The following is a 23,200-nucleotide window of genomic DNA, read 5'->3' as shown; positions in this document are numbered from 1 at the left end:
CACTAGCATCATGCAGAGATCAGAGACCCCTCTGCCAGCTCAGGTAAGAGGATGACCTTTTGTGTGTGTTTAAGAGCCTCTTTGCCACATCAAGGGCACTTTTTTTTTGTTACTGCAGCACTCTGTTGTTCAAACAAACTGCTGAAGAGTGTGTGTGTGCATGTGTGTTTTTTCCTCAACACAGACAAATGTCAAAGTTTAGGTGCAAGTGCACTTAAACCAATGACAGTTTCTCTTCTGATGAATGTTAACATTAGCGTTACTTAATGTGAAAAAATTAAATACATAATGGCTCATTTTATTGTACAGAACCTGCTGCTCCTCTGCCCCTAAAAAGTTTTCAGACTTTTTGAGTATGCATAATGTGCTAATTTGTGGCCAGTTTTATTCATTCCAGTTATTAATTAATTCCAAATCAGTAGCACATTTTCACATATGCCCAATACATAAATGCACAGAAATACATATCCATCTGGGTGCCTATAAGGAAATATAGATAACCTTAATGGTGGTGTTTGAGCATGGGCATCCCCTCAATGTTTCCCGTTTTTATGATGATGGATTATTTGACTGAACGGATGAATCCTTCATCGATAGGGTGAAATTAAGGGTGCATTCCGTGCCTTCAGAGCCAGCAAGGGCAACTTTATCCCTTTAATGACCAGAAACAGCAATAGAGCCCACTCAAGCTAACGTGACATGGCTGCACAGTTAACATACTGATGGCATTCTGATATTGCGGCAACAAAAACAGTTGACTAACCTTTGGTCTGATGACAATTAATAGACTGGTTCGTCTGTAGTATCGAATAGTATAAAATATAGTGCAACATTAATCACAATTGAGACAACAGTCATAATAAGCATTGCTTTCATTTTTAAGATGCAGTAAGCATATGTACGCATTATGCATATACATTTACATGGAGTTATGCACTGTGGGTTTGAGACAGCTTTCCAGCACTTTTTAGGGAGCTCATAATGATGACTGGTTTACTTCTAATTGAGGATTAACGTTATGAAGCAAATCACTAAACTGTTTTGTGTCTCAGTGTTCGTGATTGTGTAGGTGTGTGTGTGTGCTATCAGGGACTGTGAGGATAAGAAAAAATATGCTGAAGCTTTCTGCCAAGGCCTTAACAGTCTGTGCATTTAGATGAGGAGTCCTATTGAATGTGGTACAGATACGCAGATACGCCTATCCTTTTTTGTGATTGTCAGTAGCTGTTTTATTTGATGCAAAGTGGGTCATTACCTGCATACTTGACCATATGTTTTCAGATTACTTCATCTTTTGCACAAACACAGATGCAAATATGGGCGCACATTGCAGAAGCATTTTGTTTGTTTTTCTGTCATTGCAGTCACGGTTGCATTACAGCTTGGCAGATTTAGCGGTGTCATTTTCATACCGACAGCTTGGCACACACAGATGTTGGCTCCGCCAACGTCACTCCAAGCTGCTACTGTTTTGTGGCACGTTTACCTTTAAAGAAAACTGAATTTAAATCAGGAACCTTTGAGGTTCTGTGCCATGGAAACGGAGCCTTTAGAAGTGAAAATTGCCTGCTGTGGATGCGATAATTCCACCAGTAGAGGGCATACATGCAGATTAAAAATAGGACTGGTTCAAAGAAAAGAACATCTAGTATCAAACTGAGTGATTTTGTCATTGTAATACAAAGCATAGCACAGCACACGGCGCACACAACAGAATGTGTCTGCTTTTAACCCATCACCCTGAGCAGTGGGCAGCCATGAACGGCGTCCCGGGGAGCAGTATGTGGGGACGGTAGCTCGGGAGATGATATTTTATTAATGGTAATGTTAGGTTCATGTCATTATATTCTCAGTTACACGGCATAATGACTTGGCCCTATTTTCCTACCTTTGTAGCTGCCCTAATGCCTGGTGACGATGCGGCTCTTCTGACCCCAGTGAGGATGAGTCAGCGCCAGGTGAAAGAGACGGGGCTACACACGCCCAGCAGAGACCTGCTCACAAGCCCCTCCCTCAGTCCTGGGGTCAGCTACAGCCACGGTAAGATTGAGTTTTTAGTCTGGATCCTAAGCCAGTGAGAACCCTGCATTTGGCCTTTGGTTTTCGGTTTGGAATCAGTGTCCACAGTGGATCTCATGGTCATAAGTATGTTCTCTGCATCCTCTGTTAAAGTTTATGATTATGTGCTGGGACCTGGGCTTTCTCTGTTTGAACAACGAGCGTTTGTCGCTCTATATGTCTACGCTTAGGCTTTCACACAAAGCACTTGCTCTTGAAATGTGTCCAGATGTATGTATATTGCAGTTTCTGGTTCACTTATGCATGAAAAAGTAGTCAACTGTCGTCCAAATGCCTGTTTTGCCAAATTGTAAAATTGAGCCTGAACCGAAGCTGAAAGGCTGCATCTGCTGCATATTCATGCATAGCTTTAGGTGTGGACGGGGCTCTGTTATCACGTTATCATGGTGACAATGGCAGTGGTGGCCTAGTGGTTAAGGAAGCGGCCCCGTAATCAGATGGTTGCTGGTTCGAATCCCGATCTGCCAAGGTACCACTGAGGTGCCACTGAGCAAAGCACCGTCCCCACACACTGCTCCCCGGGCGCCTGTCATGGTTGCCCACTCCTCACTCAGGGTGATGGGTTAAATGCAGAGGACAAATTTCACTGTGTGCACTGTGTGCTGGGCTGCTGTGTATCACGTGTGACAATCACTTCACTTCACAATGAGCTGAAGCTGCTGTTTACCACAAAAAGACTGATACCGCAACCAGATTACCTGTACGAATCATATGCTACCAAAAAGGCAGTGCATTCCTTCATTTTCACAACTCGTGTTCTTTGGACCAGTAGATTGTTGGATGTTGGATGGATGAATGGATTGATGGTCCTGGAGTGTAATTTGAACTGGCTCTGAACTGGTTGCATGTTTTGGCCACTAGAGGGGGCTAAAGTACTGAGATAAACTACCCATTACTGAGCTGGTTGAGCACTGTGTGCAGGATAGCAGGTCAGAATTTCCGGAGCTGGGATCTTCTGATACAGATTATCACACACCTCTGAATAAGAGGATTGCTTATTGATTAAATATTTTTTTTTTTTAATGCAAATGTGAGAGAAAAAAGGGTGGTAGTAGCCTAGTGGGTAACACACTCCCAGGTTTGACCAAGGTTCAAACCCCATTTGCTACCATTGTCTCCCTGAGCAGGACAATTAACCCTGAGTGTCTCCAGGAGCACTGTCCCTTTAACTACTGATTGTAAGGTGCCCTTAATAAGGGTACAACGATAAGGGGGCCTGATAAATGCCATAATAAGTGGCAGGTTATTTTGGGTGGTTTTCTGTAAATCTGTGGTTCACTGCTTTGGTGTTATTTGCTGATTGTGAACATCAATACACAATGTGAGAGTCCTTCTTGCACTGCCCGCTCTGCCCTGACCAAGATCTCCATAGCAACCTGCAGCACTTTCAGTAGCCTGACGATGGATAACAAGCTATTTGTTTTGATGATGGAGTGTGTGCGTGTGTATGTGCTCTAGACTCTCTGCTCATCTCAAGTCGCAGTGGATCTCACTTTCTCTGCCTTCTCCTGAATGTACCTTCAATAAAGAATGAAAGAGCCAACCGGACGACATTCAATCCTTCACACCGGGAACTTGGTGAGGTTAAAGGAGCCGGTGCAGGAATTTTAATGACTTGAGTGAAAAGCCGTACATGGCAACCAGGTGAAGCCCCTATACCCTGGTTCTTCTTACCAGAGTTACATGGTCACTGGTCTCCTCTTTCTGTGTCTTCCCATAGCTTGGAGAGAAGTGTGATGAAAGAGAGGGAAGCCTGTCAGGGTGAGCAGGGTTTATCCCCAGGGGATTAGTTCCTGCCAAATGAGGTTATGGTGGACAAGAAAATATATCCCCCAATCGTGGGCAAGCTTGTTGCTGCTCTTTCAGACACTCTTGTTGAAGATGAGAATGGGAGAGGACTGTGTGAATGTGTGTTTGTGTGCTTTGCAGTAAAAATAGAGAACAAGGAAGATGTTATGGAGGCTTCGGTTAGCCTCTGGGCTTGGGTTGTGTGTGGACCAGGGTTGGAGGTCAGATTGTGGATGTTCCTTTTGTTTTTGCACGAACGTGTCTGAATAGTGCAGTGAGAAGCCTGGTTGTGCCTGGTTTGACCGGTGACTGCTCAGACCTGCAAGAAAAGGCAAGTACAACTGCATCGATGCGTTCTTCGTTTCATTTTTCAGTGCAACGAATAATCCTATTTTCACAGCAGACCTTTAAACAGTACTGAAATTGCCAAAGCTGGGCTGCTTTGCACCGTCAGGATGCAGCATAGCAGTACTAATTCATTTGTTGATAAATTTAGATTTCATGTACAGTTTCACAAAGTGCCATACTTTTCATGGTTTGCAATGCCTCTAATGTATCATTAAGTGAAGATGGTAATTTTGTGTTGTATAATTCCCTAGTCCCTAAAAATGATGCATTATTGACCTTAATGATATTTTCAAATGCTGTAATACTGTTCTGAAATACAATAAAAAGCATACATTTAAAAAAAAAAAATTAAGTCAGCCTCAAAAGATCAGACAGCAGTAACAGAAACTGTCTTGAATATTGCCACAGGCTGCTACTGGCCCATCTTCTGCCTCATGTTGCAAAGTTTTCCACCCTTCAGTTGAGTTTACATTTTTTGGACTTGAGAATCTGAGCATCTGCATGTATAGTATAAGCATGACTGGTTCAGAAATACAGTTAGAATTGATCAAAAGCATGCATCCTGGTTACAGAGGGTAGAGCTTCTCAAGAGAAAGCCTCTTTGTTGGAGAGCTAATCTCAGACTCACAGGCTTTAGGCGGGTTATACAAGCATTCCAGGAGCGTCTACCGGAGACCAAATGTCTACCTGCCAACCTGGTCGCTGTCCTGGCCTGGTCCGTACTAACTTAAGGTTGCTGTGGTTTACGTGGCCAAAGCACGTGCAGCATGTGCCTAAGGTGCTCGTGAATGAAACGTTACCCACCGACCACAATACAGTGCATATATGGAGTTGCATGATAAAATATGTCCTTCAAGATCATAATAGTAATAAAAAGCGAAACCAAAAAGAAGTGTAGAGGCGCATCCTCACATTCATTTGTCATTGTGTACCCAGCTGGCTTAGAAATATGCGTTGAAAATCACAGAGATACAGTCCATTAGTCAAGAGACTGGTTTACAAAGAGCATAATAGAGCCACCAGGCAGTTAATATGTAAAGTAAATCCAGCTATTTACTCACTTGATTTTTGAGAAGGTCGTTATTTGTTAACGTCTGAACCCAGGGTGATTTTGATAGACTTATTGTATGTTCTGGGTACTTCCTTTACACCCCGATACCAGGTAACACCCAGCTGGTATTGGGAGTCAAATGCTGATACTGGTAGGCTTGTCACAATACTGAAATTTTTCAGTATTGTTTTTTTTACAGTATTATTCACTTCGGACATCAGACTGTTCCAGTCTGTATGTGCGTCGCACAATTAAGCTAATTATAAAATGCAGATAGAGGCGAAGGCTCAGACATTTGTATAGTTTCAACAGTATTGCTAGACAGTGACATTTACAATATTCATGTTACATATGAACAGCAACTTTACTCCCCTCTCGAAATTCCGCATATAATTCAGAGTAATAGTCTTTCAAATGCTGTGCTAAATTTGTCGTGCTGCTTGCTTTGTTGGCGACAACTGTGAAGCACATCTAGCAAACGGGCTAGTCCACATCATTTGGTTTTCCCCGTTCGTCTGGTCGATATCTGAAATGCTTCCAGACAGTGCTCATGCTTTTTACATTTCCTATTAAAACTGGAGCTGCTCTCGGCCCCCCAGGTGCTGCAATTCCTGTTGGAAATGGTTGTAGCGGTTTCTGTGAACTGGTAGATGCAGAACAAGTATTGATAGCAGTGCTAATTGATATCAAATTTTATACAAAATTAGACTGCTGGGGTATGTGACTACTGTGCCCTGCATCCTAATGTTACGCATGGCAATAATTGAGTAGTTGTTGGAAAAACAACCATACTGTGATGTCAGTAGCTATGTTGCACATAAAACAAAGAAATTAGCAACATACTTTTAGCAAGCTAGCTAGTTAGCTACACAAGCTAGCTAGAATTGTTGTTCTATGTTAGTATTTAAGTGTATTAGCAGTAAATGTTGCTCCACACCACCTGTCTGTTATTCCCAAGGGGCCATATATAGAAGAGTGTGTTTTTTTCCCCCCTATTTCACTTGCTAGAGCAGGCAGAAGTGACTTGTCTGCAGTTCTCCCAACATAATCTGGTGGATGGCCAGACTCCGGGTTCTTTCAGGATCCAGTCAGCGCCATGTAAGAATTTTACCATAAATCTGGTACGCAGATTTGCAGCGGGTGAAATGCACCAACGGAAACCTCTTTTGTTACTTCCTGTTGCACACCAGTGTATTTTAATCCTGTTCCAGTCTGATGTGGGTTGATATCAGTTTTTATATTAGCAGCCCAAGTTGAAGTTGGGCTGAATTAAAGCATCTGCTAGTGTGCAGAGCTATGTCGGCAGATTCAAATAAAAAAAGACTTTTCACTTCCTATAACCCATCGCTTTCAGGCACTACACTACCCATGATACCTTTCAAACCTCACGCAAATCGGTGTCATCCCTGACACTTTCATTGGGATTTGTAGTTTTACCAAATGCCAAAAGTCACGTCTCTGGTTCTTTTAGTTTGTCGGAAAATGTATTTGAACACCTGCTGGTGAGGAGAGCTCAAAGCAAGAGCAAGCATTGTAAAAGTGAAGTAATTCACATATGAATTCACATATTCACATTTTTTAAAACATGATCATATATAGTGAAGGCGGTTCTGCTTGTGCCACTTTACTCGCTAGCCAAATGAAAAAACACATTGAACCGACACTCATAAATTGGTGTTTAATTTAGTGTTCAAACAGGCCTCCAGTTGTCCTGCTGCAATTCCTAGAGCTCCTTTGTCTTTTCCATGAAACCCCCCTGAGGTGCTGGAGATCATTTAGTTCAGCGGCAAGTCGATGAACCTTCCTTCGCTGCCAGCCTCAGGTTAATGAGCGAAGGTAGATAAATTATACATAAACGGCCGCAGCTTAATTACCACCCCTAATCAGGCCCACGGCGCAGACTGATCTGTGGAAAGGATCTTGTTTTCTGCTATGATGTCACCGTGATGGTGAGATTTTCATATGCTGGCTTCAAACAGACCAGGGGGTGACGTGTCCCAGATAATCGCCCGTGTGCCGTGAGAGGGCAGCCACTCGTAAGTCCCTGCCAGGGGTGCAGGCGGCTGGATTGGTTTATTTTTCATACTTTTCACACGGTCTTAACATCCAATGTTTGCTAAATGTGATGAACTCTGAGATGCTGAACTGCCCTCTGTCTCTTTCTTTCACTCGTTTTTATTTTTATGTTTCATTAGTAGTCTGGAGCTTCAGGTTACTCTGATTTTTGCCAAAAAAAAACGTAGTTTGGAATCGGATTGAGTTTTGTCTAAAGCTGCATTCTTCAAGGGAACATTTTGGTCAGATTGTAGCGTACGGGACAGGCTTACAGTCGTTTAACATTGATGACAGGGATGACATGGCTCCGCTGGAGCTGCAGCAGGAACGTGTCCTCTCCTCTCTCCTGATTTTTTTTTTCATTTCTTCAGTACATATTTAGCGTGATTCCCATTCAAGATCCAATGAGGTGTGTGTGTGTGTGTGTGTGTGTGTGTGTGAGTGAGTGATTGCACTCCATTGTTTTCAGGATGAGGTAAGGCGTGTCGGATTATTAAAGCATCACGAGAGAGAGAGTACGAGAGAGACCCCCTTTCACGCTGCAGAGAGGGAGGAGGTCACGAGAAAAGGAGAGCGAGAGAGCGACAGAGCGAGAGGGAAGCGGTGATAGTAGGAGGGCGCGAGTGTGCGCTCATTCACACACAGACACAGAGACGGGCGGGACCTCTCTCTGTCTCGCTCTGGCTGCCGGAGGAGGAGAAAAGGGGGACGTTACGGAGGAGGAAGAGCTGGGAAGAGGAGGAAAGTGAGCAGACGGCGGCTGGTCCTTCTGTAGAGTACTCGTTGTCTTTCTCTCTCTCGCGCGTGCGCGCACACACACACACACACACACAGACATAGAAGTTGTGGTGTCAGGAGAAGGCGAGTGTGTGTGTGAGAGAGAGCGAGAGCGCCGTGCTGCATCGGTACAGCCAGACTCAACGCCTTCAAGTGTTCCGCTGGCTGCCCCCCTCAGGGCGCTACGCACGCCCCCCATCGCCGCCCCCATGATGAGAGAGGAGGGAATCCTGTGCCGCCGCCGCTTCTCCACCTGTGGCGGGACGTCCGGCGTACACCCGCCCCGCCCCGACGGCCGCAAACTCATTCGAAACGCCTCCTTCGGCGGCTACAACGAGCTGTCGCCCATTCTGCCAGGTAGGGTGACCTCCGCCTGTGTGTCTGGCTGGCTGTCTGGCGTTTGTGTGGATGTGGCGCGGCGCTGCATGACTCTCCCCGGGTGGGGAGGCGGGGAGCTTACGGAACTCTTGCACCCCTGCGGGGGACCTTTCTCCTCTTTTCCTTCGTTCGTCAGCGTTTTACCGCAAGCGGTGCCTTTTGGTGATGTATCTTGTCCGATTAATTGTTGGGGGAAAATCGAATGCCACACGATTACTAAAATAACCAATGGCAACAGCCGAACTGATGTATAAGGGGTGGTAGTAGCCTGGTGGGTAAGACACAAGCCTATGAACCAGAAGCCCATAAAGTCTCAGGTTCAAACCCCACTTACTACCATTGTGTCCCTGAGCAAGACACTTACCCACTGGAGACACTCAGGGGTTCTGTCCCTGTAACCACTGATTGTAAGGCGCTTTGGATTAAATGTCATAAGTGTAAATATTTCGGTGGTGATTTCGTACCGTTAACGGGCTTTCCTGGTCTGTGTTACCGCCTGACTACGTCTCCCACATTGCCAGGAAGGAGACCAAGTGATGCGCTGTCTGTCTGTGGGATTAAGTTTCTCTTCTCCATGCTACTAATAACTGCAAAGCCACTCCTGTATGTGTGTGTGTGGGTTTTTTTTTTTTTTTGTTTTTTTTTGGTATGTATTTAGGTATTTATGCTCAAAATCCCTACAGGCATACCTGATGTGACATTAGTGAACATGCCCCCTGCTCATTAAAGTCTTATTTGGAGAGGAGCGTGGTGGTGCAGTACTTCACTTTTACTTAATAAGCTCCCGGTGGTCCGGCTGAGTCACCATACTGTCAGCCACCGGCCGCCTGCTTCGTCTTCATTCATTATTCTTTCTCTCTGTGCCACACACACGTGCCTTTTGGGTTTTTTCTTGTGACAGCCTTGCCTGATCGCCATCTATCATGCTGTAAATGTGCAACTACATCTTAAACCTGTCCCTTGGTGTGCACCTTTTCTCTGAAGTGGAACCCGCTGGCTGATTCCTGCTGCATCTGGTGCTGCAAGCTTTCGCATCAAAGCCTTTGTGTACGTCAGTATCACGTCCCGTCAGATAATTTTGAGATAAATCATAGTGGCGGTCTGTTTTCACTCTACTGCACTCTATTTCAGGGTTAATGTACGGACAGGTCTGCTGGTGCCATGTTTTGTGTGGAAAGGCCACAAGAAGTTAAACAGCAGGGTCTGCTGCAGGAAATTGGCTGATCCTCGATCAGGGGTCCCCCCCCCAGTGCTTGGATTGTGTGGGTGCAGGTCACATTGTAGTGCGGCAGGGCAGATTAACCTGGCCAAGGCTCTATAAATAGTCCACGTGTGTAAAAAAACACCTCACCTCACACTTGCTCATCTGGAATATTATCTGCCTCACACGCACACTTTTTTTATTCGTTTGTGAGGACCTGTTGTTCTCTCATTCACCTGCTCAATCCGCTTAGTCTTACTCAGTGTCACAGTTCATCTTAGTGTACTGGGCGGGGCACCAGCCCCACTGCAGGACCTGTTAAAACACCTATTCCGTGGAAACACAGGGAAGGTTTTTAAACTTATATTTGATGGTTACATTTTACAAGCTGCGGTTCACTTGTACTTTTAAAAGATTCTGGATTCTTGTTAGAACATTTGGTCCTCATTACGATGGGAAGGCCATCGAAACTATTGGCCAGTAATGCGCAGTCCCACTCCCACTCTCATAGATGCTGTGGTGGTGAGATGGTGAAATCGGATGTGTTGTCCCTGTTTCCCACTCTCACTGTCTCTCTTTCTCTCTGGCTGAGTGTATCGGAGCTGAAGCGCAGCCTGCTTTCTCTTAAATTCTTTATATCCAAGGACGCCGAGGTGAAATGGAAATGGAGCTCCACTCTGCTCCTGTGTGTTCCTCTCTCACACACCGATGGGTTAAGGAAGCGGGCTCATGATCGGAAGATTCAAATCCTGAACTGCCAAGGTGCCAATGGTGTTTGTGCGCACCGTGTGCTGTGACTATCACAATGACAGTAACTTCACTTCCACACTATATTATGAGCACAGAGTATAAATTATAAATAGAGTATAAAGAGAAAGCATGTACTTCGCCCATCCTAAAAAGGTCTCCTGGCGCGGTAAGATGATACGATTGAATTAAATCACTACAATCAATTTAGAATTACTGCTACAATCAACCTTTCCTCCAAAGTTCAACAAAATTCTTCTCACCACGGTGTCCATAGAGGCTTTCAGAGCTGAAGGGGAAAAGCTGCAAGTGCGGCGATCAAACCCTACCACAACGACAGTAACAGGCACACTCAGTACTCTCACTGGTCACTCCATGTTGGGTAGCATCTAGCCTTCGCAAAAACTACTGCATACTATGACACGCAAACCCATCCACATAAGCACAGACATTGCAAGACATTATTGTCGCTGGACACAAAGACGTTCACGTGGACAACCAAAGACAGAACACAGTGATACCATAATGCTATATTAAAAGCAGACTATAGTTTGCAGGTTTTAGCAAGGACCTCGACACTATACATACTGTACATAACCCTATAACCCTAACCCTAGGTCTAAGTGGACACTCAAATGGTTTGTCATTCTAGTTAACAATTCAGTAACAGTTTGCGGTTTGCTCTCCTTGGTACGTCTTGGACTCTGATGCTCCTTGGAAAAAATTATTTGTAGAAATTTGTAACCTTTACCGAGTGTCTTCTTTTTGCTGACTGAGTTTTCCCCCACGAGTCGTGTTACATTGGCAAATATAGTATTTGTGAGCAAAGTTATGTGGAAATCCACTTACACTACAATTACATATTTCTGGTTATTTTGATGAGGTCAATTGGAGATTGACTTTGTTTAAATTCACTATATTGGTGTCATTCTATGCAATAAAAGGCCGAATTTAGCATTTATGCAGTTATTTAGAGGAAATATGAAGGTATCAAGAAATATGTTGTGCCATATTGTGATATAGCTTTAAAAATATTGTGATATTTTTTTTTTGCCATATCGCCCAATCCTAGCTGGACATTTATGAGTGAGTGAAGAAATGTGTGTTGGTACCTTCATATAAGTCACGTTTTATCTGTATGTTCTGCATGAAATAATGTTTTTAGTTTTTGATCTGCAATTCTCTTGCTTCACTGGCAGTGTGATTCATTGCATGATGAGATTCTGTAAGGCTCGTCTTGTGCTCATGACTCACTCGGGTATTTCCTTATTAATTGTCCCACTTGTTTTAAGATTAAATTCATTATTGCACATCAGGCTTAAGGTGGCGTTTTGAAGGGCTGGAGCATGCATGTGTGTGTTCTTCACACCCCAAAATTAACCAGAGAAATTTTATTCAGAAATGGCCCAAAGGCCATTTGCCCTTCAAGAACAAAAATCACATGAAATCCATAGATAATGTAGCGTTCATTGTGCAGATGGCTTTTGGTGTTGAGCTAAAGAGAATTCCCACCTTATGCATGCCATATGGGTTGAATTTTATTTCGGGTGGATTTTTTTCCCATTGCTTTACATTCAAGTCTAGTTACCTTGCAATGCTGATTGCACGCCTAACTGGTTGCAACATGCATATTTAGAAACTTTCCCCAAATTGCTCCACATTATTCTATACCACACAACATTTGTAGATGTATTAAATGCCATACATAATGCTGTAGTCAATACATATTGACCAAAATTTTGTTCAATATGTAATATTTAATATTTATTGCACTAATATTAATATGTAATGAAGCCGTTCAAAAAAATATTATCAGCTCTACCTCAGCTTTGATGATTTTAAACAGTATACATATATGGTGACTGGAGTCATTTTTCAAGTTTCAAAATGAGAGTTTTAATAAAATATAAACACCAGTGCTGATATGTTTTATTATAGTACAGTCATTTCAATTAGTTTAATGGTTTTAAAAATTAAGCATTGCTTTCTAAAAATGGTAAACACATACAAAAGACAATACTTTATTAACATAAAAGCACACATGTGTCTCGATCACCTCAGAACACCTCATATTTCTATTTTCAACAGGTGGCATTTCACTGACAAACCATTAAAATAATTCACACGTGATCCTCTGTGCTGAGGATCATCTGTTCCGTCTCTGCCACTGTGACGTAGAACAACACAAGTGGAGTTACTCCGAAGTGGCCAGACAAGCCTAACCATGGAGAGATCCCACAGGCATTGAGTCTAAAGTGAAGAGAAAAGGGCACATTGTCCTCCTGGCCATGTCCGTTCCTGGCAACGTGTCTAGTAAAGGACGGCCAAGATCCTCCTGACACAAGCACTGGCTGGTGGGTCAGTGTCTCTGAAGCTCTGCTAAGCTTCAGCATTTAAAAAAAAAATCTCCTGAGGTATCAGGTGGAAGTCAAACTTGAGATCCTTCCTTTTTTTTTTTGGAGTTGAGTGTACCTTCTTGGTTTGTCACAGTGAAGATTTTAGAGCATCACCTACTGTAGTGTTTAACCTGCCAGCCCGAGTGTGTTAAAGTAATTCATTACGGTTCATTGATTCAATTAATTATTATTACACCATATTAGTTACACCAACATAGGATTGGGTCTGTTTGATTGGGATGGCACAGCACTGTGGGATTTGAACCTGTGCTTTTTGCATGTCAACTTCTTTATTGAGTGTTGTAAGGACTATGCCACCACACCTGAAGGTTTATACAAACATACAAACCTTGAGATTTTTTGCTTCTTCAAAGGGACAGAAAAAAAACTGATCAAAAAATGTCATGACTGAGGTGCCAAATTGAGTGCAATAACATCAATAGATGGGTAGTTTAGAGCAATTTGGTTGACCGCATGGTTTATATCTAGATGTAAAACTTAAATACAAAGGTGACTTTGCACATAACGGGAAAAGGTAACCTGTAATAAACCAATTGCTTTAATGTAAATTTATGTAAAGTACAGTACCAGTCTAACTTTTGGACGCACCCGCTCTGTTGTGGTTATGGTGATGGAGCCATTTTGAAAAATCCAGTGTTTAGTATTTTTGTAGCAGGATAAAGTGAAAGTTACCTTCATGACTGTTTTGTTCACTATTGTCATCATCAAAAGGCGCTTCATGAGATGCTCATTATCGTGAGTGAATGATAAGAAATTGTTCAGCATAAACCTTCAGGACTGTTGGAAACCATCATTGTCTAACTTAAGGTGGTGGAGAGAAGCCAAGAGTGTGAAATGCTGCCATCTCAGCAAAAGCTCCCTGATTTGGAGATACAACCTCACGTGTGTTATTTCATAGTCTTGTATCTTCTGTTTTGTTCTTTAATGTAAAAATAAAAGTAAATGAGTAGGTGCATCCAAACATTTGACCAGTGGAGTATGTAAAATAGGCGGCATTTTATAAATCAGTCAGGTATTGTCCTTTTTATGTTTAACACAACAGCCTCACAAGCCCTCTCCAGCAGGTGTACTAACATTTCACGTACATTTGGATTTCAGCCTTTTATTCCAGTAAGAGCAAGGTCTGTCACGACACACGACATGCAACCTGTCTGAGTGTTACTACAATCCGGCTTCCAGTCTATTGTCCCCCCCGACCGAGGTTATTGTCTTTGACCCCCCCACCCCTTCTTCTTGCTTGCCATTATCACAAGCATGCAGCCATCTGTGCTCTCTTTGAACAGTCGCTGTTAGAAAAGGCCATCAGCCCAGGATAAGTGGGTCGTCTCCTGTGAATGAAATAAAAGGGCAGCTCGGCCTGAATGGCGCCTGATTTGCTGAGGGCTCCCTGGCTTCCGTCTCTCGTCTGGAGAAACTGTGTTCAGAGCAGTGCAGCGTGCTTATGAACAGTGTCAGAGGAGTTTATTGTTCACACACTTAAATGTTCTTTGTGAGTATATTGGTTCACCGGGATTAGGCAATGCAATTAAATGTTAAAAAGAAATGGTGATCTTGAATCAGTTCTCTTTTCAGTCTTAAATCCATGTCTCCCTTATTCACAAGGAAAAGCAAACACAGTCGGCAGTAAGATACAGAGCTTATCGCCGTTACAAACGTTAGATGAAGTACGGAAGCGGCCCCGTAATCAGAAGGTTGGCAGCTCGAATCCCGATCCGCAAAGGCACTGCTCCCCGGGCTCCTGTCATGGCTGCCCACTGCAGAGGACACATTTCGTTGCATGCACTGTGTGCTGTTCTGTGTATCACAATGACAATCACTTCACTTTCTCTCTGCTACTTACAGGTCTCCTATCATGAAAATGTCACTTTGTGAGATTATTTAAAATTAATACAAGTTCCTCTAGTTCCTGCCTATGGCCCTGCAGTGGCTAGAAATTACGATATGTATAAAGTGAGCTTTGGTCATTCTTCTTCACCATTCAGAGAGCGGCAGCTCTGACGGTCTGATCTGGAATGTCTCCCCTCATGTTGTCATAAGGTTTCTTCCGATTTTCATGATTGTCCCCCTCGCTCACTTCTATAGGCCGCTCTCCTCCTCGTACCGCCTCTCTCCTCCTCATTAGCATGTAAATCTACATACACAGAAACAGTGCATCCTGGGGAAGTCTCATTGCGTGACTGACTACTAATGGCTGTAATTCTGCACCAAGGCTGAATTTCAGTAAGAGACTTCAGATCAGGGACCACTAAAAAAATCACAATAGGGGACCTTTTAAAGCTGCAGCATGTTAAATATAAAAGTTTGTAAATGTTTACTGTCTTTAGAATGTAACCAGCTAAACCAACATTCTGGTGAGCCTATAATGACCCTTTTATATCGGCATTTTGTTATAGATATCTCAAACTTGTTTGACTGTAGAAGCTTGGTAACTGATACCCAGTTCAGAATCCACACAATTAGTTGCTTTTGGGTGTAGTCATTTTTCTTTATGTTTCAAAGACTGTGTTGGTCAGATATCTGTGTGTGTTTGTGTGTGTGTGTAGACAGTGTCCATATTTCCATATTTGGTAGCACTGAAACTAAGCATTCTTACTACTATTTTCAATTTGAAGGTCTGACCTCTAGCAGTTTTTATAAAAATGTAGAAAGAATACAGAACACCCATTCAACTCTAAACTGACTCGAGCAATGAATCAGCCTGGAAGTCCTCTCTGACGTTATCACTTTAAGCCTTATGTGCCTTATGTATTAATGTTTGTGTCTGGCTCGGCAGCCAGGGAAGCTGTATATTGTGATTATGTGAATAAAGGTGAATACCGTTTTCCTGCTTTAAAGTGCACCTCGTAGTGTGGCACATGCAGCGGCTATCATTTATTTATTGTGTTGCGCAAAGCTTTTAGATTTATCGCCATGTTCAGTTTGTAAGTATACTAAATTAGAAAATGTTTCTTCAGAGCAGCCGTGATCCAACAAAGGCCAGCACTCAGGTATTTTATATGCTTGTCAGAGTCAAAAGCAATTCTTCATAATGGTGCTATTACTAAGACATATAAACCTGCAGAAATGGTGAGCAAGAAATATGGCGGAATTAAAATGAATTAACTTTTTAAAATCCTCATTAAAAGGTACTGTGCCAGCATACAGGCGAGTCCCACTGTATTGGTGGTAGGTCTGCAGACCGTTGATGCTTCCAGATTTTGGGCCGAGTTAAGTGTCTTCTGGCTTCACTGTAATTGGGTTGAGTTTTGTGAGTCACACGGCACTTTGTGAAGACATCTCCATCACCAGCGCCCCCATACAGTCTTCTGACGATTGAGCGCTCATGAAATATTCATCTGCTTGGCTTCACTGAAAATCTATATTGACTCTTTAGAGTGTGCGCCTGATTGAAGGAATGGAAGTCTGAAGCCTTCGCAAAGGCCCTTGTGCCTTTTTTCTTTAGTGAAAACGTGCCGTTAAGTTCCTCGTCTTGTTTGTTGTTCACACAGGATTTGACCGGGGAAAAGAAGAAATCCTGCCTCTGAAAGAGGACACACAGTCCATATCCAAGAGCAAGGTACGTACCGGAATAACCACCCTGGCTGTCCTTCATTTCTGCAAGTCATCGTACATGAGCAGCAAGAGATCGATACACAGTCAGAATTCAGAACGATTCTGTTCCCACAAGCATGTACTTCCCAGGGCTAATTACTGGACCTCAGGATACCTTCATGTATGTTGCCTTTAGGTACATAAGTAAATGGTGCTGTAAGAATCACAGGTATATGTACCCCAACAGGTACGATGATGTTCTTTCATCTGGGTGACAAGCCAGAAAGCGGCAGTTTTATACATCTACAAGATGACAAATGTGAGAATTTGTTCTGCAGTGGGGAACCGGGGTTAATCAAAAAACACATCAGACAAAATGCAGGACCCCCCTCCCAAACCACCGCTGTCACAGACGTATTTCAAAATAGATGGAATGGTAAAGCAAAAGCCGTCCATGAGCATAGTTCAAGCAGACGTCTCATGCAGTCTTGCGTAAAAATTCATCTTTTTTTGAGTCTCTTGTCACCCTATGTCATCATGGTCTTGCATCAGGGTCTTTAAAGGTGCCTGCGGGTTTTGGGCTTTTTTTTGGTCTGCCGTACCCTGCACTATTGCCAACCGGGGTGACGTGTAGAATGCGGAGGTTCTGCAGCACTGGCTGTGTGTGAAACAGATTAAGGAGCCTAAAAGCCTGTTTTGCATTCAGGGGAAAGCAGTCTGTTGCGGTCAGACTTTTTGAGATTAATCTCAATTGCCGTGAGTGGGACATTTTGTCAGAGGGAACTAAATATAACCTGAATCACATTAGTACATTTCGTTTTACTTTTTGTAATTGGTTCCAGGGAAATTGTCACTGTTTAGTACATAGTGTACTCAGATTTATTAAATATGGCGAGTGCGCAGGAGATTTTTCTGGCAGCTTTGGTTAAAAAAACAAACTGAGTTTGTGTTCACAAACACATTTTTTTTTTTTCTTCCATAAAAGGCCTATATTTTCACTGTTAGAATTAAGACTTTGAGTATGGGGCATGTTCAGTAATGTCATCTAATTGTTTTAATTGAAGATTATCTGGGAAAGAGAGAAGGTGTGACACCTGCAGATGTGCCATCTTGAAAGGAGTGGGTATAAAATCATCCAGAACGAGGAAGTTCTGGAAGTCACCACTAGGGGCAAGCAAGCTGTAGTCCTTTCTTATATCTATCTGCTTATTTCTATTCTGCAAACTTAATTGATAAGATATTATATGACCATTGACATTAGTGAACATGTTCTAAGTCTTATTTAATGCCAGGAATATGTAGTTCCATTTGTGACCATGACATATTGTATTTTACAATTATTTTAACTCCCCCTATGTAACAACAGTAATACAAATCTTAATTTAAAAAATGAAATATTTATCTCTTGCAAGCATTTTTCCCTAGCCAGAAACTGCATGAAATTCGTAGTCACACAAAATTGATTTATAGTTGCACAGCATAATGTGGGAACCCAGGCTAATATATTATTTTTCATTAAGATTTTTCCCCAATAAAATATATTTGATGTTGAATCATTGATTGATAACTGGGTTAAAGCCTGGTTCACCGTTTCATTATTACAGTTAGAAAGTGGACAGCCTGGTCTCATTTGTCTGAAATGTAATTAGTTGCCGTTATTACGGAGAACATTTCTCTGTAATCAATCGTGTTACTTATCCGATCAACTGATCAACACTTCTGAGAACTTCTGCTCATCTTTGGTGAGCCTGTCAGTTGGGTACACACACGCTAATTAAGCACAGGGGTCGTTAGGTGCTTGTCGTCACGGTGATCATCAACCCAGAGCGGCTGGTATTTTTACATTCGTTGACACTTCCATGAGCCCAGCTTAACGCCCCCCTTGCACACTCACTGCCAGATGAAGTGATGACAGAGGAAATGACTCCTACAGCATTGACTGAGCTGCCATGGCACTCTAATACTTTCCAGGAAAAATCTAATTATAACTGCGAATTTTTATGTCCCGCAGTCTCCATGCAGATAAATTATAATTGGTTAAAAAAAAAAAAAGCGACTTCTATGATTCGTTCGTGTAACTGGAACATAAACTTAATGAATTTGATCTGTCCCTGCAGTCTGAATCGAAACTCTACAATGGATCCGACAAGGATGTCTCGGCATCTGGGAACAAGCTCACCAAGAAGGAATCTCTCAAGGTGGGCTACAGCAGTTTTCATTTTCTTCTTCTTTTTTATATTCTTATATTCAGTGTTAATGTATTAAAAGTATACTTTTGAATCCCCAAATTTGTGTGCGAGGAAGCATTAATGGCAGAAAACAGAGGGAGGAGCAGCAGTTATTACATCATTCCCAACCTCAACCCTAATCCGACAAGTTGCTTGAGTTAGATGTTTTATGTACTACATTACTGGGTCAAGTGCATTTTGTGGATCCTCAATCTTGTGTGCTTTGCTCTTGGGTTAATGCAGCCTTCTGTTAAAGTTTTTATGGGTCTTACACAAGCGTCTGAATTCTACAGCTAGTGTACAGCTCCCCTCTGAACCAGATAGGAACGGTTACATAAGGCCTCTCAGGCACAACACATCTCAGCAGTAAACAATTTCATCTTGGCAGAAGTATCACCACGACAACACCAAAGCTAATTTACCCTACAGCAGTCTTTAATGGTCCAACATTTTGATCACTGAGATATCAGACAGTGGGCAACGGAGTGAGTCGGTTTACCTTTAACAGTTTATGAGAATTGTGTTTCATTCTGCTTCTTAAATAAGTAGTGAATCAGGATCTGTACTTATGTTGTCATGATAATTATGATGATTTTAATACAATAAATAAAATACAATGAATAAAATGATCCCATGCAAATACAATTATAATAATAACATAATATGATATATATACACACACACACACACATCATTATTTATCATTGTCAAATATACTATGGTAAAACATTTTTGGAAAAGTGTATGTATAAGGCTGTTGACATAGTTTCATTAAAATCCAGCAAAGCTAAATAAATACAACATTTCAACAACAACAACAACATTTATTTCTTATATAGCCCATAATCACATAAAGTATGTCTCAATAGGCTTTGACAAGCCCTACAGTTCACACCCCCCACACTTGACTTTTCTGCACACAAGATAAAATTCCACAAAAAAAAACCCTAGGAGAGAGAAAAAGGAAAGGAAGAAACGTTGGGAAGGAGTGATACAGAGAGGGACCCCTTCCAAGGTAGAGTGAGCCTGCAAGTGGTGTCAGTGCAGGGTTTGTGATTGTCCAATAATAAAAAAAAAATGTCCAGTGTAGTCCAGTGTCATGCTGTACATTACGTGTCCATTATGAAATCCATTAAATCCACCATTAAATACCACTTAGGTGTAATTTGTGCTGCAACAGCGTTGCCGGTTTGTGTAACTTTCACCTTTTACTGGCAGGATTTATCAGTGATATTAAGAATGCTTTGATATATGTGTTTGTGAATTCAGGCACCCATATGACTCTGTCATTTCAAAACTGTACATTGTCCTCAAACTGTACTTCCTGTTATCTGCTGGAGATGTGGGTGTTTGTGTGTTTTGGGGATAACCTTTAGACCAGCTGTTCAAACCCAGGTGTGAGGACACATCAGCAAGCCAGTCAACTAATTAGTCATCTAATTAGGGAGCTGAAGTGGAAAACCCACATTCACAGTGGAAGTTTGACATCCATGAGAGTTATAATTAAGTAAAAGCATCCGCAAAATATGTAATGAGAAAACAGTTTGTGATTTATAGCCATGTTGTCTTGTCACCTTGTTGTGTATGCCTGACCCATGACCCCTTGACCAGTACTTTTATGTATTATGTAATTTTATGTATTTTGCTTGTTATGAAACAGCAGGACTGGATATCTGTGAAGAAAAAAAGGTCTTGAAATGTCCTGTTGCAGGTTCAAAAGAAGAACTATCGGGAGGAGAAGAAACGGGCCACCAAGGAACTTCTCAGCACCATCACAGACCCGTCTGTCATTGTCATGGCAGATTGGCTGAAGGTGGGTGATTTTTATTGGGTTTACTTTACTGACATGGTAATCAATGATATATTCAATGATGTTGAATTTATTTTTACAGGCAAATGTCAGTCTTTACAGAGTTTGTTTCACTACCGCTGGGACTCAACAAATACAATGTGTTGGATGCCATTATTGAGCATTTTATTATATTAGTTTTTGGTCATAACTTGATTAAACATATCAGGTCACCATATAGAGTTTATATCTTCCATCTTGTGGTCTCCAAAAGCTGCTATTCCAAACTAAATTTCCTGACTTATATAAATGTATTTATTAAATGTATTTACAAAATTCCATAAATATTACATCAGTGTGGGTCAGTGGTGGCCTAGCGGTTAAGGAAGCAGCCCCGTAATCAGAAGGTTGCCGGTTTGCATCCCGAACCGCCAAGGTGCCACTGAGCAAAGCACCGTCCCCACACACTGTTCTCTGGGCGCCTGTCATGGCTGCATACTGCTCAACAAGGGTGATTGGTTAAAGGCAGAGGACACATTTGAGTGCACCGTGTGCTGTGCTGCAGTGAATCACATTGACAATCTTTTTTTTTTTTCTTCAGATCCGCGGCACATTGAAGAGCTGGACAAAGTTGTGGTGTGTTCTGAAGCCGGGGGTCCTGCTCATCTATAAAACCCATAAAAATGGCCAGTGGGTGGGAACAGTTCTGCTGAACGCCTGTGAGCTTATTGAACGACCCTCCAAAAAGGACGGCTTTTGCTTTAAACTGTTTCACCCACTGGAGCAGTCCATATGGGCAGTTAAGGTAAGGATGTAGCCCCAGATTTCAAGTTCAGATCAAAATCTTATCAGGCCACTTAATTTCTATTTGTAAAGACATGTTTTGTTAGTAGTTTAAACACTTATACATTTGCAGCTCAACAGTGATTGTAATAATGTGCACGTGTGTTGTAGGGACCCAAAGGCGAGGCAGTGGGCTCCATTACTCAGCCCCTGCCCAGCAGTCACCTTATATTCCGTGCTGCATCAGAGTCTGATGGTGGGTATCAGGACTCTCAGAGGCCCTGCACACACTCAGACAGGTCTGGCCAAGTGGATATCAGAGAGGTCTCTTGTGTGTGTGTGTGTGTGTGTGTGTGTGTGTGTGTGTGTGTGTGTGTGTGTGTGTGTGTGCGTGCAGGCCGCTGCTGGATGGATGCTCTGGAGCTGGCTCTGAAGTGCTCCAGCCTGCTGAAACGTACCATGATCCGGGAGGGGAAGGAGGACCTTGGACCCTCATCGGAGCACTCGCAAATTAACTTCTACAGTCTGCTGCGCGCCCACAACATGCAGGGCTTCCAGTGAGAACACATACTCACACACATACACGCTGGCTCAAGCACACGTTCACGATTGGTCATTCACAATCTGTTCATTTAAAGGTCCGCCATCATGAAAATTTCACTTTGTGAGATTATTTAACATTAAAATGAGTTCCTTTAGCCTGTCTGTGGTCCTGCAGTTGCCAGAAATGGTGATAAAGAGTGTTTTGGTCATTCTGCTTTACCGTTCAGACAGCAGCAGATCAGACAGTAAGAATATGTTGTCATAAGGGGAAAGGTTACCTCCCCTCCCATAAAAACATGTCTCCACTGACTGTCATCACTTGATGTGTGAAGCATTGCAGTTTCTCAGTGATTGGATGTAAAAATGAGCACATTTTTAAAAGAGACTTCTGATATAGAATTAGGGGACCTTTAAACCTCTTTGATTGAAAAGGCCACCGGTTTCAACAAAAACAATATCTACATTACTGTTCTGCTTTTGTGATGTAGTGGAAGATGTGATGTATGGTGTGTTCCTAACATTCATCCATGACCACAGTGATGCTCCTTTATCCAGGTTCAATGACAGTGACCAGTTCAAGGACCCGGACCTGTACTCGGACAAATCAGATCGTGAAAACGAGCAGGACCATGAGGAGTCAGATAACGAGGCCCTGGAGAAGAGCGAGGAGAGCGATAGCGACACGTCAGAGCGACAGGATGACTCGTACGTGGACACAGACCCCAACGAAGTGCTGAGAGAGACCCCCTACCTGGAACAGAGCCATGAGGAGCTGGGAGAGGTGGGATAGTTCATCTGTGATTTACTACTGGGGCACTAATCATGAGTGATCGTGAGTGAGTGAGAGACAGAAATCCTGTATTTAATATGTTTAACAGTGCCATCCTTAGCCTTTTTCATAGCTTTTTGACAGTTTTATTAAGTTTTATGCAAGTGTGAAATACTAGTGAACTAGATTAGAGAAGGACTATGTTCTTGGTGAAGTCCATGCCAGTGGATGCCAGCAAGTTACAGATTACATACATTATTACATCATGTACTTGATTTCTTTTTTCTACTTTATGGGAAAACGTGTAGTTTGTACAAATGGGTTTTTGTGTGGCCATATCTAAAATGAGACCTCAGCCATAAACCTTTTATAAACAACACAGTGATGACAGCAGGAAGCTTCATGCTTTTTCCTCACAGACATTTTGATTTGAATTGGTGTGCTAAACTGTTCCCGATAGGCTCCAAAAATAGTGCATCCGCAATTCAGACCCAAGAATGGTGGCAAAGCCACCTATCAGCGCATCCCTTCGAGGACTGCTGTGGGAAAGATGCGGCTGTTGTCATGTCTATTGATGCTCCTGTGACAGCCTGAGGGGCATCTCAGCCCTGTTAGCTCGTAATTAAACCACAGAAAGGTTCGAGGGTGTAACACTGGGAGTGTGTATCTAGCTCAGCCTGAGATTGTGTGTGCATGGAAAATGTGTATGTAGCAAC

General features: G+C 42.5%; 1 protein-coding gene across 11 annotated transcripts in view; it reads left to right on the top strand.

The window, feature by feature from the left end:
• The window catches only part of osbpl8 (oxysterol binding protein-like 8), a 71,161-nt gene that overhangs the window by 35,385 nt on the left and 12,576 nt on the right, over nt 1-23,200 (top strand). For 5 of the 11 annotated variants that reach the window (XM_028954270.1, XM_028954267.1, XM_028954268.1 and 2 more), the window contains 9 exons: nt 7-43; nt 1,897-2,040; nt 16,330-16,397; nt 18,490-18,570; nt 20,312-20,413; nt 20,991-21,194; nt 21,344-21,428; nt 21,570-21,729; nt 22,271-22,496. In XM_028954270.1, the coding sequence (XP_028810103.1) occupies nt 7-43; nt 1,897-2,040; nt 16,330-16,397; nt 18,490-18,570; nt 20,312-20,413; nt 20,991-21,194; nt 21,344-21,428; nt 21,570-21,729; nt 22,271-22,496 (1,107 nt within the window). Of the gene's footprint in view, nt 1-6; nt 44-1,896; nt 2,041-3,879; nt 4,199-5,989; nt 8,456-16,329; nt 16,398-18,489; nt 18,571-20,311; nt 20,414-20,990; nt 21,195-21,343; nt 21,429-21,569; nt 21,730-22,270; nt 22,497-23,200 lie in introns of those variants that run through there. The other 6 variants (XM_028954273.1, XM_028954274.1, XM_028954276.1 and 3 more) reach the window with 4 other exon arrangements.

Source organism: Denticeps clupeoides, chromosome 15, assembly GCF_900700375.1.
Source record: "Denticeps clupeoides chromosome 15, fDenClu1.1, whole genome shotgun sequence".
In the NCBI taxonomy this organism is placed as follows: Eukaryota; Metazoa; Chordata; class Actinopteri; order Clupeiformes; family Denticipitidae; genus Denticeps; species Denticeps clupeoides.
Note: the sequence above shows the minus strand (reverse complement) of the source record. Positions and strands in the feature narration are given on the sequence as shown.